This window comes from Antrostomus carolinensis, unplaced genomic scaffold (genome assembly GCF_000700745.2).
Source record: "Antrostomus carolinensis isolate BGI_N321 unplaced genomic scaffold, ASM70074v2 scaffold32084, whole genome shotgun sequence".
Lineage (NCBI taxonomy): Eukaryota > Metazoa > Chordata > Aves > Caprimulgiformes > Caprimulgidae > Antrostomus > Antrostomus carolinensis.
The window spans coordinates 9,401-25,260 of NW_010312010.1; the positions used below are offsets into that span (position 1 = coordinate 9,401).

The 15,860-nt window shown below is 43.0% G+C and overlaps 1 protein-coding gene across 1 annotated transcript; it reads left to right on the forward strand.

The window, feature by feature from the left end:
* Window positions 1–2,458: 2,458 nt before the first annotated feature.
* STON1 (stonin 1) lies at window positions 2,459–14,499 on the forward strand. The gene is made up of 3 exons (XM_010166913.2): window positions 2,459–4,412; window positions 13,726–13,928; window positions 14,341–14,499. Exons 1-3 carry the CDS (start codon window positions 2,468–2,470, stop codon window positions 14,413–14,415), a joined length of 2,223 nt encoding a protein of 740 aa, XP_010165215.1. The 5' UTR covers window positions 2,459–2,467; the 3' UTR covers window positions 14,416–14,499.
* Window positions 14,500–15,860: the final 1,361 nt, after the last annotated feature.

Below are 15,860 nucleotides of genomic sequence, written 5' to 3' on the forward strand. Positions count from 1 at the left end.
TCATTTCCGCCAAGCCTCACGCCGTACCCCTGCGGCGTCCCTGGAGCCCCTCTGGAGAGAAGGGCTTCCTCTCCCTTCCCTCAGCCTGGTTTTCTCTCTTGCTGGCGGTCACTTATCTCTTGTAAATGCTGGAGGAATTTTTTGAGGCCACTTCTCTATTTATACCAGCGTGCCCCACGGCCCTGGCTGTTAGAGGAAAAAGCGCTCCGAGTTAGCATTACAGAAGCTGTGGTTAACAAACAAGGCTTGTTAAGGTGAAGTGAGGTCTGAGAACTTTGGAGCTTCTTGATCTAGAAATAATCAATATATACTGCTGAAGGAGCAGTGCCGGCGACCGGAGGGAAAGGAGGAGAAGGGTGTGAAACGGGAGGAGAAAATTCTGACCAAGTCAGAGACCAAAGAGCTGTGAATTTTCTTTCCGTTGCTACACTTTATTTTAATGAAGTGATTGTGTGGGTGAAGGACACGCTGGTGTTTGTGTGTGTCTGAGCTATGACATTCATTTGTGACTTGTTTGCTGCTTTTCTCTCTCTCTCTGTAAGTGCAGAGGAGGGTGCTTATAAAATAACTAGCATAGTGCAAATACTTTTACTGAACAAAAAGGTCGAGAGTTCAAAAAATAATGAAGGACCAGAGTCCTCCATTGCAAACTCTTGTTTGCTTGGCCGTGGGCTGTGCCACGGTTTATGATACTTTCTTAACGGCTATAAACTGTCCAAGAAATAATGGGGAAATGGTAGAAATAATGACTCGTAGCATAAGATTTCACTTGGCTGAACTCTGGCATCTCTAGAAATGACCTGTCCTCTAAACGCTGCAGATAAAGGACGGCTTTTGTGGTTATGTGATTGTATGCTGTAGTTCTGTGCAATTAATAAACAGCCTAACTATGGCTGTTTGTGCACGAAGGGGAACAGCTTTAAGTCATCGTTGTCTAATCTTAATTAATGGAGTAACGTACATGCCGGTGGTTTTCTCTATATGAACTCTGCCGTCCTTGTGCTTTCAGGCAAACGTGAATATGTTCTGACATAACAAGAATAACTTTTTATCAAACAAGCGATGTTTATATGTGCCCTGGGGTGCTTCATTGTCCTCAGTCATTAGGAATTTATTGCTCACTACTTCATCAGTTGGGAGCAGTGGGGAGGAAAAATTTTGGGGACGACATACCCTTCACAAGGATACAGTGAGCATTTACATTTCAGTGCATGATTTAAAACCATGAAGGCAAGATTAATTATTTACTGGTTGCAGTCCAGCTCGGAGGACATCTAGCTGAGCCCTTTCCCAAAGACACTTTGTTTGACAAAGTGGAGTTTATTAATTGGTTTAAAGACCTGTACTTTTTCCAGGCCGCCAGCCAATTCAGTGCTTAGCAGATGCGCGTGTTGTTACTTGGCCTTAACTTGTGTTTCGCCAGCGTTTTATCTCCGGTGGATGTTTGTCGTTTACCTTTCAACAGGGATGTATCGCTCATCCTTAGGGCTAACTTTCTTGTTTATAAGTCTCATGCTTTTCCACCCCCACCTCTAACGTGTCCAGTCTCTAAGAGTGTAGGTAAGGGTTGAAGGAGCTGACATGAAGTGATTCCTGCGCAGGTCTGGAAAGCATCTGGGACCAATCTGTGCTTCCTGCTGCTGGCAGGAGGCACCTCAAGTAGCAGCGTGGAGTGGGTGATGAGTCGCAGGCCAGTTCTGGTGACCACTACATGCTCTCCACTGCCTCTTGCTGGGGATGTTCATGCAATTGCCTTCTCGCCTGTGCCCATCGCAGGAGGAGAATGTCTGCCTTGGAGAGACCTCAGGAACTGGCTGCTCATTGCACATGTTACTTTGGTGGGCTGGTTTTGCCCTGATGGCTGTAGTATCTGTACCTTTGCCATCAGCACTGAGTTACTGCAGCTTTTCAACAAATAAAAAACCCCCTCTCACCCTCCTAATTTTGTTCTTGGAAATAGCTGCACCATCCTTAATAAAACACTGTTTTGTTTACTAGGAAGGAGGGGAAACCTCATCTGAGGCAGATGCCTTCAGATGAGGAAGATCTCTGCCCATATTAGAAGCTGTACATACATAAGCTCTGTGGTAGAAAGTATTATGCAAGCGGTCCTCTGCAGCTGGGGGACTTTCTCCTCTCTCTGGTTTAGAGGCCGCATCCATCAGATGCTCTGAACAGCCCATAAAGCTTCGGTCTCCCTCAGATCCCTGACTCAGGAGAGCAGCGGGGCTTCATGGCCAGTTTGTCTGTTTCTACACTGCTGTTTCAGATTATACATGTAAAACACAAAGTACACCAGATTTATGAACTGCATGCACATTTAGAGCTTTGTATGGGTTGAATATTATAAGGATTGAGTTTCTTTGTTTTGTCTTTTAAGATAATTTATTTCCGCTCACGTCTGTTGTTTCGTTGTAGGTGGTTTGCGGGTGATACACGTGCAAGTGCCTTGAATTTCTCCTACAAGATGTGTTCCACAAATCCAGCAAATTGGGTCACCTTTGATGATGAGCCTCTCTTCCAGTCACCTCAAAAATCGGTTGACAATCAGAGTAGCTGTAAAGCAAATGGCCTTAAACTCAATCTCTCTAGTGTGCATGAGTCTTCAAGCAGGTCATCTTCTACAAGCAGCACTCCACTCTCGTCTCCTGTAGTTGACTTGTACCTAAGTCCTGGACCCCCCAGTAACTCTCCACTTACTACACCTACCAGAGACTACCCAGGAAGTCCATGCATCCCAAAGCCTGGGATTCACATCCTTTATCCCATCCCCGAATGGCCATCAAACGTTAACCTTCTTCCATCACCCGGGATTTGCTCATCCCTAACCTCACAGAAACCCAGCAGCCTTTCTTTGAACCCCTCGCCTAATGACCATCCAGTTAAGACTTCAGTCTCCAAATCAACAGACAAAGGAAGCCCTAATCCACCAGGAAGCTGTGAGGAGTTAGGAGAGTCGTCATCGGTGCTGGGGCCCTTCCCGTACTTCCAGAGTGACTGTGCTTTTTCCAGTCCCTTTTGGAAGGAAGGATGCTCACTCAACGCCTCGCCAGCAAGTGTTACCATGCACAGGAAGGACAAAGCACTCGACAGGAGCGTCTGCCATCCTAAAGACAAAGAAACTTGCCACGATCAGAAAAGCCTTAACCAAGGCTCCTTCAGCTACATCTGTGAGAGGCTTGAACACCTGCAAGCTGATAGCTGTGATGCGGCAGGAAGCCCGCCCGTCTCGAGTGCTCATGCGTGGCACAAGTTCTCCCCTGCTGTCCCACACAGCCTCTTCAGGAGCCGGAAAGCAGATGGGTGGCCATTCATGCTGAGGATTCCTGAGAAAAAGAACATGATGTCGTCTCGGCAGTGGGGCCCTATTTACCTTAGTGTCCTAGCTGGAGGTGTACTGCAGATGTATTACGAAAAGGGCCTGGAGAAACCTTTCAAGGAATTCCAGCTGCAGCCACACTGTAAGCTCTCAGAACCTAAATTAGAGAGCTATAATGTCTCAGGAAAAATCCATACTGTGAAGATTGAGTGCGTGTCTTACACAGAGAAAAGGAGGTATCATCCCAAAGTAGAAGTGATCCATGAGCCAGAGGTTGAGCAGATGTTAAAGCTGGGCACCACAGATTATAACGACTTCACTGATTTCCTCGTAACGGTCGAGGAAGAGCTTATGAAGCTTCCTACCATTTCTAGACAGAAGAGGAATTACGAAGAGCAAGAAATGACTCTAGAAATAGTGGATAACTTTTGGGGGAAAGTCACTAAGGCTGAAGGAAAACTTGTAGAAAGTGCCGTCATCACACACATTTACTGCTTGTGTTTTGTGAATGGAAGTGCCGACTGCTTTCTAACCCTGAATGACCTGGAGCTCCAGAAGAGGGACGAGCGTTACTTTGAGAAGGAGGAGGAGAAGAAGTGGATTGATGTTCTTGACTACCATTTCCATAACTGTGTCAAAGCGCAGGAATTTGAGCAATCGCGAATTATTAAGTTTACTCCCCCGGATGCCTATAGGCTGGAACTGATGCGTTTCAGGACGCGGTATAATGGGCAAGACCTTCCCTTTTCTGTGAAGGCTGCAGTAGTGGTTCAAGGGGCATATATTGAACTTCAAGCTTTTATAAACATGTCTTCAACTGCTCTGATCCCAGCCCGTTTACCCTCTGTGAAATACTGTGAAAATGTTATGATACGCTTTCCTGTTCCGACACAGTGGGTCAAAGCACTTTGGACCATGAACCTCCAAAGGCAGAAGTCCCTAAAAGCAAAAATGAATAGAAGAGCGTGCCTTGGCTCTTTACACGAGGTTGAATCTGATCCTGTAATACAAGTCTCGGTCGGAACAGCAAAATACGAGAGTGCCTACAGGGCTGTTGTATGGAAGATAGACAGGCTTCCAGATAAAAACTCAAGTAAATAATTTGCGCTCTAAAATGATGGGCTTGGGTGCACGTCTTCACTGGTTTTATGCTTGTGTACCTCCATCGATTTCAGTAGTTTGGATTTTTATCTGTGTGGTGGTACAGGTAGAAGCTGGGGTAACCTTTTGGGAAAAAGATAATACAGCATTATTTATTTATTTATTTATTTATTTATTTATAAAGCACATTTTCCTAACTTACTCAATGGAGGCACATGTATTACTGTTAGTAATTGTAAGAGTGCAATATCATGGAAGTGGATCTCATAATTCTGAGGAAACTTCAAATCCATAATAAGAAAGAGGGAAGGGTTTATGTTACGTGTGTACCAGCTGGGCAGTGGTGGGATGGGAAGCAAATGGAGGTAGGTGAGAGGATTTGCCCACCCAATATAGATTCATAGAATGGTTTGGGTTGGAAGGGACCTTAAAGATCATCCAGTTCCAACCCCCCTGCCATGAGCAGGGACACCTTCCACTAGACCAGGTTGCTCAAAGCCTCATCCAGCCTGGCCTTGAACACTTCCAGGGAGGGGGCTTTAGAAAAGCTGGTCGTGTAACTCTTGGTTCTTGGCTTTCTAGCATCGTTTCAGAAACGGTAGGTTATGATACATAACCAGAAGGTATTGTGGTCAAACTTGCTGTAGCAAGTTGAGTGTGTTTTTGCAAAGGCTTTTTGCAAAAAAAAACAAACACTCAACTTTGTTATCTGTTGCCTCCTTACGGGTTTTTGTGTTGAGATTGTACTTCATGGCAATAACTGCACTGACAAAAAATGCCTCCCACTTTATTCCTCCTTCTCTCTGATGGTGGTGCCTCACTAAAAACTTGCAGCAATAAAACCAGCTAAGTTTATAATCATGCACATGGTTAATTTATAGCTAATAATTAATTTAATGGAGAAAATACAATTTTTGGGGGGTGAAAGAAAATATAAATATATGGTTTTAAAATTCCAGTTTTTAGTCACGTTACCAGATTAATAGCACTTTTCTAAAGGCATAAAAATTCTTAAGGAGTATATTATTCTGCTTCTATTTCTGTCGAGTGAAGGCACTTGATCCTTTCCTTGGATATGCATTACATGTCTTTGAGGCTTTGGGGATCTGTGTAAGACAAGGGCATCTATTAAATCATTTTGCTTAAAATACCAGTAAAATCTGTACTTTTAAGAAGGAGGTAAGTCTGTAGTATTAACAAATGGATTGGCTTAGTCTTGTAGTATCCTAACAGTATCCTAACCTCTTTATAATGTCCATAAAAGATAGAAGCTTTTTAAGTCCTGGTTTCAGATACGCTAGTGCTAAGTTGACATATCCACTCCCATGTTTTGACAGCAAGATGTGTGTGCAGGCGAGAGTTTCCTTCAAAACTATTAAAAACAAGAGTTAAGGCAAAACCTCCTGAGGATTTTTTTTTTCTTCTTATTTTTATCTAGTTGTAAATTATATTTAATCTGATCTATTGTTTAGGTAATTATGACTTTTTTTTTTTACAGTTTGATATTTGAATGCTTCTGATTAATATTTCAGTGACAGAGGTAACAGACTGAGAGAAAAACTGAGGCAAGAGCAAATGAAAAGGGAATATTATCCTGAGCCTATATGTGAATTAGATTGTTTTGGGTATTAAAAAAACATTTGAAAGCATCCTACGTCAACATGCTGATGATTTATACTTCTGAGAGTATAAATTATTGCATGGCTACTGGTAGATGAGAGCTAGTATTTTTCCTAATGATGCTGCGTGGAAATACTGCTGCCTTTTGCGAGCAGATTGGGTCTTGTGTAGGCGATGAGGTCTCTCAAACATCGAGCAGTTGTGGCTTTTGACTTCTGTTGATGCGCACCAGGGCAGGAACGGCACAAACGTTGCTGAGGTCAGATTCAGAAATGACGTCGTGTTAACGCCATCTCTGTTTTTCCCCATCTTTCGCTTTGGAAGAAGCTGTGGTCAGCTTGGACCTGTGGCTGATGCCATATGGTTCCTCCCAAATTGGCTGAGCCCTCCCTTTTGCGCGCTGCATGTTACCTGGGCATCTCGTGCTCTGCTGGGAGAGGATGCTGGTGGCTGCCAAGGAATGGGCAGCGGGAGAGCGGAGGAGACGCAGCATCAGCAGACGGACTAACACGAGGCAGGGAGCCAAGCCAGGATTAGTGGTGGGGGGAGAGAAATGACTGAAAGAGGGAAGATAAGGGGAGGCAGTAAGGGAAGGGTTGAGGAGACTGGAAAATGGGCAGGCAGGGCAGAGGAGTTGATGGAGAGATGTAGGACAGCCAGTGGGCAGAAGAAGATTCTTCAGGTCTTCCAAATCTGTAGATATGGGTGTCTTGCACTCCAGGCTTCAAGGATTTGCACTGTGCTGCTGTGGCCCATGTGTTTTCCCAAGGCTTATGGGACTGACTCTTTGGGTAGCTGTTAATATTCTTTGTTATTTAATGTAGGTTTGCTTCTGCAAAATCAAGTCAGCAATTTAGTCGGGCAATTTTAAAGAAGATTATAAGTCTTCCAAAGTCTTTAGTTCCCTGCAGGTCATTCATCTTAAGATTTGATGTGCACAATTAACTTCAGATTTGTATTATTTGAAAGTAAGAACTGTTCTTTGTGGCATTCTACAGCTTTACATTATCTTCTACCAGTAGCTTAAACTTTTGACATTTGAATAATTCCTCTGGCTGAGATCTGCAAAATCATTTATATCCTTGAAATGCTCATGCGTTTGAAAAAACATTTTGATAGTAGTAGTGCCTGATCAAATTTTAAACCTCTCGATCAACTGTACACAGTTAAGAGTTTTAAAAATAGAGTTGTCCCAAGGCATGCCAAAAATCTGGAGGCAGTCAAACTAATAGAAATATGTAAACTTTCATAATATGTTTACTGCAGGGAGAAAAATATGCCGAGCCTTTGTTTAAGGCTGCTTTAAAAATAAAAAAGAAAAAAGAGAGAGAGAGAAAAGGAAAGGTTGCCTACAGTTATATTGTGACTCCATTTATAGACATCAAAATATGTTAGTATCCACTGGATTCTTATTAAAGTGCTTCCTTGGAAGAGTGCTGGCCAAGTGAAGTTGGTGTGAGCTGTGAGATACTTCAGATTTTTAAAAGCTGCCTATGCTTATTCAGATATATAAATGGAGAGTTTGGAGCCAGAGTGTTAGCACTGTTAAAAAAAAAAGAAAAAAGAAAAAAAAAAGTTTAAAAGCTGTAGACTTTGAAGGGTTGGTCCAATGAATTTCTGCAAATTGACTCTACAGATCTGAAATCAGGGCATCGTGTAAGGAATTGTAGAACATTTTACAATTTCAGCACAGTGCTGGGGCCAGGCTTTGCACTGGAGAGGCTGTATGCACCTGTGTTGCCCAGGGAGCTGGGGAGACACTAGACTTCCAAATGCTGTGTTTTAATCTCCTGATGTGTAAATTTGTGCCTTGCAGTGTTTTGTGCCAGTACACCTCCATCCTTGGGCCACTGCGTAAAGCAACAGTTCTTCAGCAGATTATTTCCCATTTTCTTTTGCCACATCATGGAGCCACACTGAGGAAGTAGTGATTAAGCAACACAGAGAAATGGAGCCAGGGGAGCTTGTGGCTGCTGGCAGCCTTTAGCATCTGAGCATGGACTCAAGTGTGGGAGGTGATGTGGTTCCCAGCAACCTTCAGCTGGTGCTTTTTTTGTTTTCTGAACTGCCTAGGTGGAAACTCCAAGCCGTGACTTTGTTAGGTGGGCTCCATCCTTGCCCAGCTACCTCCTTCCAGCATCAGCAGCATTGCAAACCACTCCTTGGTGGTGGTACCTTCCCTCTTTCCTTTGCATTGCTCCCAGAAGGTTGGATAAGTACACCCATTTAGACATAGCTGCAGGAGCTGTTAACTTCTAACAATCCCAACATAAATCTGTTCTTAGTAATTGTTGGTGTTTTCATGTTCAAAATAAGACTTTTAGAACTGGACCTATTTTGGCAAAAATAGAATTATTACTTAACTAAAATAACCAGCACTTTTTTTGTTTTTGACTAAATTGCTTGGCTTCTTGAGCCTTTCTCAGATCAAGTTTGCTTGAATGCCGCTCTTACAGGTGAATAAGGGATAAATAGTGTGAGTAAATGCAGCAAAGTTAGATTATTAATTGTTTGTCAAGTGCTATATGAATGCTAAATGATGGTTTGAATCTAGTTTAATAGTTTTACTGATTTGTTTGTTTTGGCTTTTTTGTTGTTATTCTTCAGAGAAAGAGAGCAAGAATTTGGAACGTTTTTAGGAAATAAGAGCCAAATTTTCCGATGTAAAATAGGAAAGGCTTAGGTCTCTGAATTCACAAAGGTCTTAGTAAGTTGCCTAGACACCTAAACCTCAGGGCTTCTGGCTCCTACGTTAGCTAGTAAAAGCTCAGTTATCTCCCCAAATTATGTGTTTACCTTTCAGGAGTGATTCTGTGATTCCATTAGGCAAGATGGTCGTGTCTCCGTGATGCCCGATGGGCCACATTTTGGGTAGCTGGGCTCACATCTGAATATGTCATCTTAGCTTCCACTGGGCAACTGTGCAGACTTACAGCATGCCTGCTTCATCCAACTTGTCTTTCCACACCACTACCTTTTATATTTTCTGGCTGACATCTTGTTTATTCAGCATTACAGGGTTTTTTTTTTGCAGAAGAATCTCGTACATGGAGTCTCTCTTTCTTCTAACTCCAGTATAATACAAAGCCTGGGAAACAATAGTTTCACGGAGCAGAGGTGACAAGGACTGGCCAGTTGTAGGTGAAAACTAAGGCAATGCTCACTGTCTTCTGAAGTGTTGGTTGATCACTTTGTTGTCTGACAACTGATGGGAAGAAGTTGCTCCACACTCCTACCACAGCCCAGCAGTGAGCAGAGGAACTTCTCTGCAAGTGAAGTGGTGAGTATGTCCAACATTGACATTGGTACAGCAGACAGATGAGCTGGGAGGAACCCTGTGTTCTGGAAGCAGGCAAAAGGGTCCAGTGGAGGCTTCTCCAGAGAACCCAGCACAGTGGGCTTACCCAGATCCCAAACTATCATCTCTGCCTTTGCAGGTTACCACAAAGGGGAAAGAAAGGACCCCAGAACTCATCGGATCCCAGCACCCTGACCATCTCATGGGTGTGTGTTAGCTGGAATATAAGCTGTATATGGTACTGAAGCACAGCTGTGCTCTGTCCAACACAGGAGCCCTTAGCAGCAGACCAAGAGGAATGGCACATTTATGCCTGGGCTCAAGTGGACATCTACCATCTGACATTTACCATACCTGTCCAGGAAAATTCCAAGCAGTGGTTATTTCTGGATTCCCTTTCTCAGAAGACAAAATAATTTGGCAAATAATTCCCATTGCTACTTGTTTCTCCATAGGCCTCCATCCCACAACAGGAAGATGCTGAACTTGATCTCCAAAAGCCCTTAGATCTGCACCCTTTTGCTTCTACCACAAATGGACTCCAAAGAAGATGCTACTGCTCTTGGACAAACCCTTTCTCCTCAGTTCCTTGGTCAGCTATAGCCCCAGGGGCAGAGCACTCCACTTTCCTGGCCGAGGCATGATATGTTATGTTAGTGTTGAAACTGCTACTGTGAAGGACCCTTCATCAGTGGCTGATGTTGTCCAGTCTGCACATCCCAACCCAGCAAACAGCACAAAGACCAGGTCAAGTAGGTGTGTTTCTAAGCTGCATCCCGGAGAGTGGAGCAAGTCCTGGGAGCCAAGAGGAGCACAGCTTGGGTGGGTTGTGATACCACAGATGGGATGATGTCTCGGAGTTTGGCTGTGGAATGGGTTGCTGCTTCTGCTCTCCTTCACCACTGTTACTGCTGTCACCACAGCTGTTGCTGAGATGATGGCAGATTCAGGGATAAGGAAGCCCACCCCAACCCAGGGCTCATTCCACCATATCCAGGCAGTCTGGAAGAGGGACCATGGACAAAGAGACTGTTAGTGCAGGAGAAATGGGCTTGGACACATCAAGAAATGACCAGCATCAGACTGTGGACAAGGCTCACGTCACAGAGGTTTACAGATCAGCCTGTCACTGTACTTGAGTGATGAAGCACCATCTCCTCCTCATACTTGTTTAGTCCTCCTCCAGCTTCCTTCTTAAGGAGCTGGCAGCTGGTTGCACTATTTGTTCCTGGCTTTGTTGCCTCCTCTGTTTCAGTAATAAAGTCCCTAATGTTACGGTTTTACCTGTCTCTGTGTTATATTATTGTCCTGAGACTTTAGCCACATGCTGCCTACTCCTGGCTTTGCACTCCTTTGCCTCAGACCTTTACGAGCTTGCAAGCTGAGTATCTGTGTGCTTTAGTGCCTTGAAGGACCCTGTGCTGTGGTGTGCTCTGAGGTGTAAGGAGTGTCTCGCGCGTGCTGGTAGCAATGATTTAGCACAAATTGCAGTCAGTACCTCCCACTGTACCCCCGGACCAGCCTTGCCCTATAGCTTCGTGGGTGGCTGAGGCCAATTCGTGTGCAAGTGAACTAAGCAGTAGGCTTTTGCATGAAATTGAGGTGACAGTGCTGCTGCTTTTGGTCACGGGCCGTGGTTTGGGTGGTGGTTGTCATTTTTTTAACTGTGTGTGGGTTGTCAAGCGCTGTGCCTTGATAGTGTGTCAGGTAGGTTGCAATGTGTGCAAGGAGGAGTGATCTTTCCAGCCTGTCCTGCTTGGTTAGGTTGCCTTCCCTCTATACTGGCTTTGGTGATGGCCATTGCTGGGCACCTACTTCTCCCCACACACCTTGAAGCTGTTATTGTACTGGACATATTTAGGGGAGCTTCATTCCTAAAGCTTGGGACCTGCGCATTTTTTGTTGCAGTGATCCCTACCAGTCCCTTTTATGGATCTGCCCTTGGATTTATGAGTGTAAGTTGTATTACCTCTTCCTACAATTGCTGTAATCAGTTCCTTATGAGCATGTATTAGAGCTGTGCTTTGCTAGAAGGAAGCAGCTCATCCCATTTGGGGAATGGTTGCTGGCTCTCTGTTGTGATGGACAATTCTTTAAGGACACCTGGGAGACTTCATGGCCAGTGTCTGATATTCTTCCATGGTGCAGGGCTCTAGCTGGTGTGTACATTGCATTAGTTTCTGAAATCCAGTTCAGGTTTTCTTTGAACATTAGAAGTGGTTATGTAAAAAAGCAGCATTTAGGATAAGGATCGAATATGATGTACTGCTGGAAGGAAGCCTGCAGGGGATGCTTGTAAATCAGCCACTTAAAAGAGTCCAGATGGTGAAGAAGTGCACTTGGCCAGTGACATGCCCCTTGTCCAAAGTGGTGGCTGTAAATGCTGCTGTGTTTCTGTGTATGTGCCTTTGAGGTCAACCAGAGAGAGGAACACTTGCAGTCAGCAAACAGCTTTTTAAGCTACTGGTTATTGTTGGTGTTACTAAACGTGGAAAAAAGGAAGAGGGAGAAAAAGAGTTGGAGACCTCTCCTGTCTTCGTTTAGGGGCTGATAATCCAAAGGACACTTCCTATTCCTTTCTCCCCTTCCCTCACCTTTTCTTCCAGGCAGTCGAGTTTTAACTGTGCTGTTGAGTGTAACAGCAGGGAAGAGGGAGGGAATTATTAATTATACTAATTATATAATTAGTCAAAAGGAAAACAAAATGTTAAATGTTTTAGTGAGTATAATTAAGAGAAGCATTAATTTCATGCTTTTTAAGCTTTGATTTTTGGGGACCCTCTGACTTTATGCCAGACTTGGAATGAAATCTGGAGGATGGTTTGTTGAATTAGACTTTGTTCTGGTGAAGTTGGATACAATGTGTTTGACAGAGCTCTGCCCATCAAACTGCTCAAATGTGAATTATCTCCTAAAATCAGACCTGTCATGGGCAGGCTGTGAGGCAGGTTGCAGGGAAAACGTGCAGCACAGACGAGAGGATGCACCAGCCCAAGGCTTCCAAGAGCAACGGAGATGTAGCTTTTTCAAATTTATTTTTGCCTTCCTGTGAGTTTGTGGATATGGAGTGTTAGAGCAATTTTTTCCCATGGGATGGATAAAGCTCAGTGTATGTTAACTGCATCTTCAGTATTTCCTTCATTCTGATATGGAATTGATTCCTGCCAGGGCAGAAAGCGAGTGCATAAAGAACGGGACATTTTTGCCTGAACTTTGAGATGCTGTTCAGTATAATGGATGAAAACTAAATATACACTGCCAGGTTTGCCTTTGACAAAATATGGCCAATCCTTTCTCTGCTTTTTTTCCTGCCTGCAGCCAAATGGTATTTAGTTGTCTATGCTGATGCTTAAAGTGCTGGAGAGGAGGAGAAATGCAGAATTACTACTTATTGCCCTGAAGAATTTGGAGAGGCAGCTGCGAGATACAGGGTTCTTCTCCTCACGTTATATTATACTGCCCTCATGCACATAGTGAGCCTGCTGACCTCAGTTTGTTTGGAAAGCAGGCTTTTCACCCTCGTGTTCCTGAGTGCCAGGAGAAGGAGAAATGCTTTCCCTTACCATTGCCATGTATAAAAAACACTAAAGCAAGTGATCCCTAGGGTCTAAGGCTGGATTAAAGTAAATTAGAATATGCTGCACTATATTAACAGTCCTTCATGACTTTGCTTTATAACATAACAGTTACTTTAGTAATACTTTTGTTTGGAAGAAATGGGGTATCTTCTTTTCCTGTAAGAAACCAAGCTAGAAAGGGAGTCCAGGTAGCCCTTATCCTGGCAGCTGGGATATATCTTGTTTGAGCAGCAGTCTGAGCTGCACCTTTATCTTCCTACCATAGATGTGCTGTAATAAATGATGTTACACCAGATATCTGTAGTACTTGAAATAAACACTCCAGTAAAATTCCTACAGCAGAGAGCTCTGGAAAGGGTGGTTGTTGGGCACAGGGAGGCATCTCTGCCTTGGCTAAGCTGGTATCTTCCAATTTTTATTTTCCTGCAGGAGTAAGGAATGTATTTTTAAGTGAAAACTGAGATTCTTCCCCAATAATCTGAATTTAGAAACCAATCCCCTAAGTTTGTAATACTTTTCTCTAATCAGAGGCCGGGAGGATCTGATAAATCTTGTGCAAATTCATTTGTAAAACTGCAATGATTGTGAAAAGCATGCTGAAGCAGAGAAAAAATAAGTAGAGGGGCACCTTATGCCCACGTAGTAAAAATTATAGATGTAATAATCTTGTGTCATGATAACTGCTCTGCATTAATAAAAGAGAAATGTGCTCTCTTGCTAGCAGATTAACCTTGCACTGTAAACGAAGAAAACATAAATAACTGATGGTGGTTTGTTTTTTGTTGTTTTTTGTTTTTTCCTTTTCCAAGGTTCAGATCATCCACACAGCCTGTCTTACAAACTAGAACTTGGATCAGACCAGGAAATCCCATCTGACTGGTATCCATTTGCTACTGTCCAGTTCGTTGTTCATGATACCTGTGCCTCAGGAACAGAAGTCAAGTCACTGGGCATAGAGAGTGACCTGCAGCCCCAGAAACACGTGGTTCAGAAAGCTTTTTACAATTGCCAGGTATTTTCAGGGCTATGTTTTCTGTGTTTTCCTCCTTTGCTTCCTCCCTGCTCCCCCGTACAGTATTTGCAAGGCGAATGTGCTTTGTATTCTAAACATATCTTGCATGCACTTGTGATAATGACTTTGAGCAAAGGAATCATTAAAAAATAATTCCTTGTCTGATCAAAGATGGTGCTGAAAAACAGAACTGCAAGTGCAGCATTGTTTTTCCTCAGTTGAGCTATTTTTGGGAGTAGTGGTTTTGAAATCTGTTTGGTCTGGAAATGTTTTGAGTCTGTGTCAAAGCTTTTATTTGTGCCGTTGCTGCAGTTCACACTTTCAGTGCCCAATTATTTGCTAATTCTACCTGTTTTTTTTTTTGTTTTGTTTTTGTTTGATTATTTTTGTTGTTTTTGTTTTCTAACTACAGGTTGAAATTGAAAAGAAGTGGATTAGGCTTGATGGAGAAGATCCAGATAAGGCTGGCAACTGCCTAATGCAATAAAGAGGACAGGAGGCACTGACATCAGATATTAGTAGGAATCAATTTACATGGGAAATTCTATTGTTAGAAGGAGCGCGGTGACCTAGTTTAGGATAAACACAGTCATTCTTTTTTTTTTTTTAGTGCTATTGGGTTTTATTCTGCAAATCACTACTGGTTTGACTGGCCTGTGTGCACGTAATGAACTTCCTGTCATGGGAATACTGGCATGAGTAAGGTCTCTGTGTAAAGAGTTGCAGGATGTGAGCACTTAATTGACTGATTGTAATATATTATTTTCCTGTTGCGTATCTATGACTTGGGATTGATATCATATTCCTTATTGAAACCTAATGGTACTACTCAAAGAGTTCATGTCATTTGGACATATAATATTCAGCAATAAAAACTGCCAGAGCACTTATGTGCAGACCAGCATCTGTGTAAGGTCCAGCAGGAGCAATTGGAATTTTTAGTGGTGTTTGAAAACCCAAGTCCCCCATGTTTCTGCTCCCCTTGATATATGTGAACAGAACAGGTCGTAATATTATTCTCGACAAGAGCCTCAATTAAGGAGTTAGAAACCGGGTGATTTCATTGCTAAAATGGGAAAGGTTCTTCATTTTTCTGTGGCTGTGAGCATTTACTCCCCAGCACTTTATAGGTTCACTCAAAGTAATCTCTTGGGCAAAAAACCATATGGCAAATGTGACTGAAATTTCTGCACCAGCATTAGACAAATCTTCCTCACTACTGCCGCAAGTGAGACAAGGGGCGGATCCTCAGCAAGCCTAAATCAGTCCAGGCCCATTTCATTTGATGAAGCTTTGAGAATTTACACCAACAGAGGGTTTTCCCCACAAACTCAAGAAATGTCTGATTGCTACCGTTTGCTCTGGGTCTCCTTTAGGATGCAAGTTCCAGATGTTGGTTTGGAAACTGCGGGAGCTCTGCTTTGAATTTTTAAGACAGTCTTTCCATGCATGAGAGGAGAGATCTTTTCATGTTACTGGCTCTGAAGGCGTTTTCTGGGGGGAAACAATGCAGGAATGGACTATCGTAAGAGAAGTGAAGCTGTGACACTTCAGCAGGCAGCTTGAGCCACTAACCCTCTATCAGTGTGTTAATTGTGTTTTGAACAAATTTTGTAATTTTCTGCAGGCTGTAATTCTAGTTCTGAAATAATCTGATAAATTTAAAAAAAAATGCTCCTGGTACAATTTATTTTTTTTATTTTATTTTTTTTTTTTGGCTGCAGTTTTCCTAAAATTATCCTTACTTCAAACTGAAATTAGTGGAGAACAAAAATAAGTAATGCACTGTGTCTCACTTTATGTTTTGTCACAGCTTGTAACCGTTTGTATGAACACTGTGTAAAAATACAGATAAATGTTATTCCCCAAAAGCAGAAATATATGGGATGTGCACTGAGAAAATTGCCAGTCTGAGGAAACAGAAGGCTGTAA

What these genes read in the sequence shown, in the direction of transcription:
- STON1 (XM_010166913.2), top strand. Translation starts at nt 2,468, where the DNA reads ATGTGTTCCACAAATCCAGCAAATTGGGTCACCTTTGATGATGAGCCT. An exon ending in GCTTCCAGATAAAAACTCAA is followed by an intron (nt 4,413 to 13,725) that starts GTAAATAATTTG and finishes TCCTTTTCCAAG; the next exon opens with GTTCAGATCATCCACACAGC. An exon ending in AAGCTTTTTACAATTGCCAG is followed by an intron (nt 13,929 to 14,340) that starts GTATTTTCAGGG and finishes TTCTAACTACAG; the next exon opens with GTTGAAATTGAAAAGAAGTG.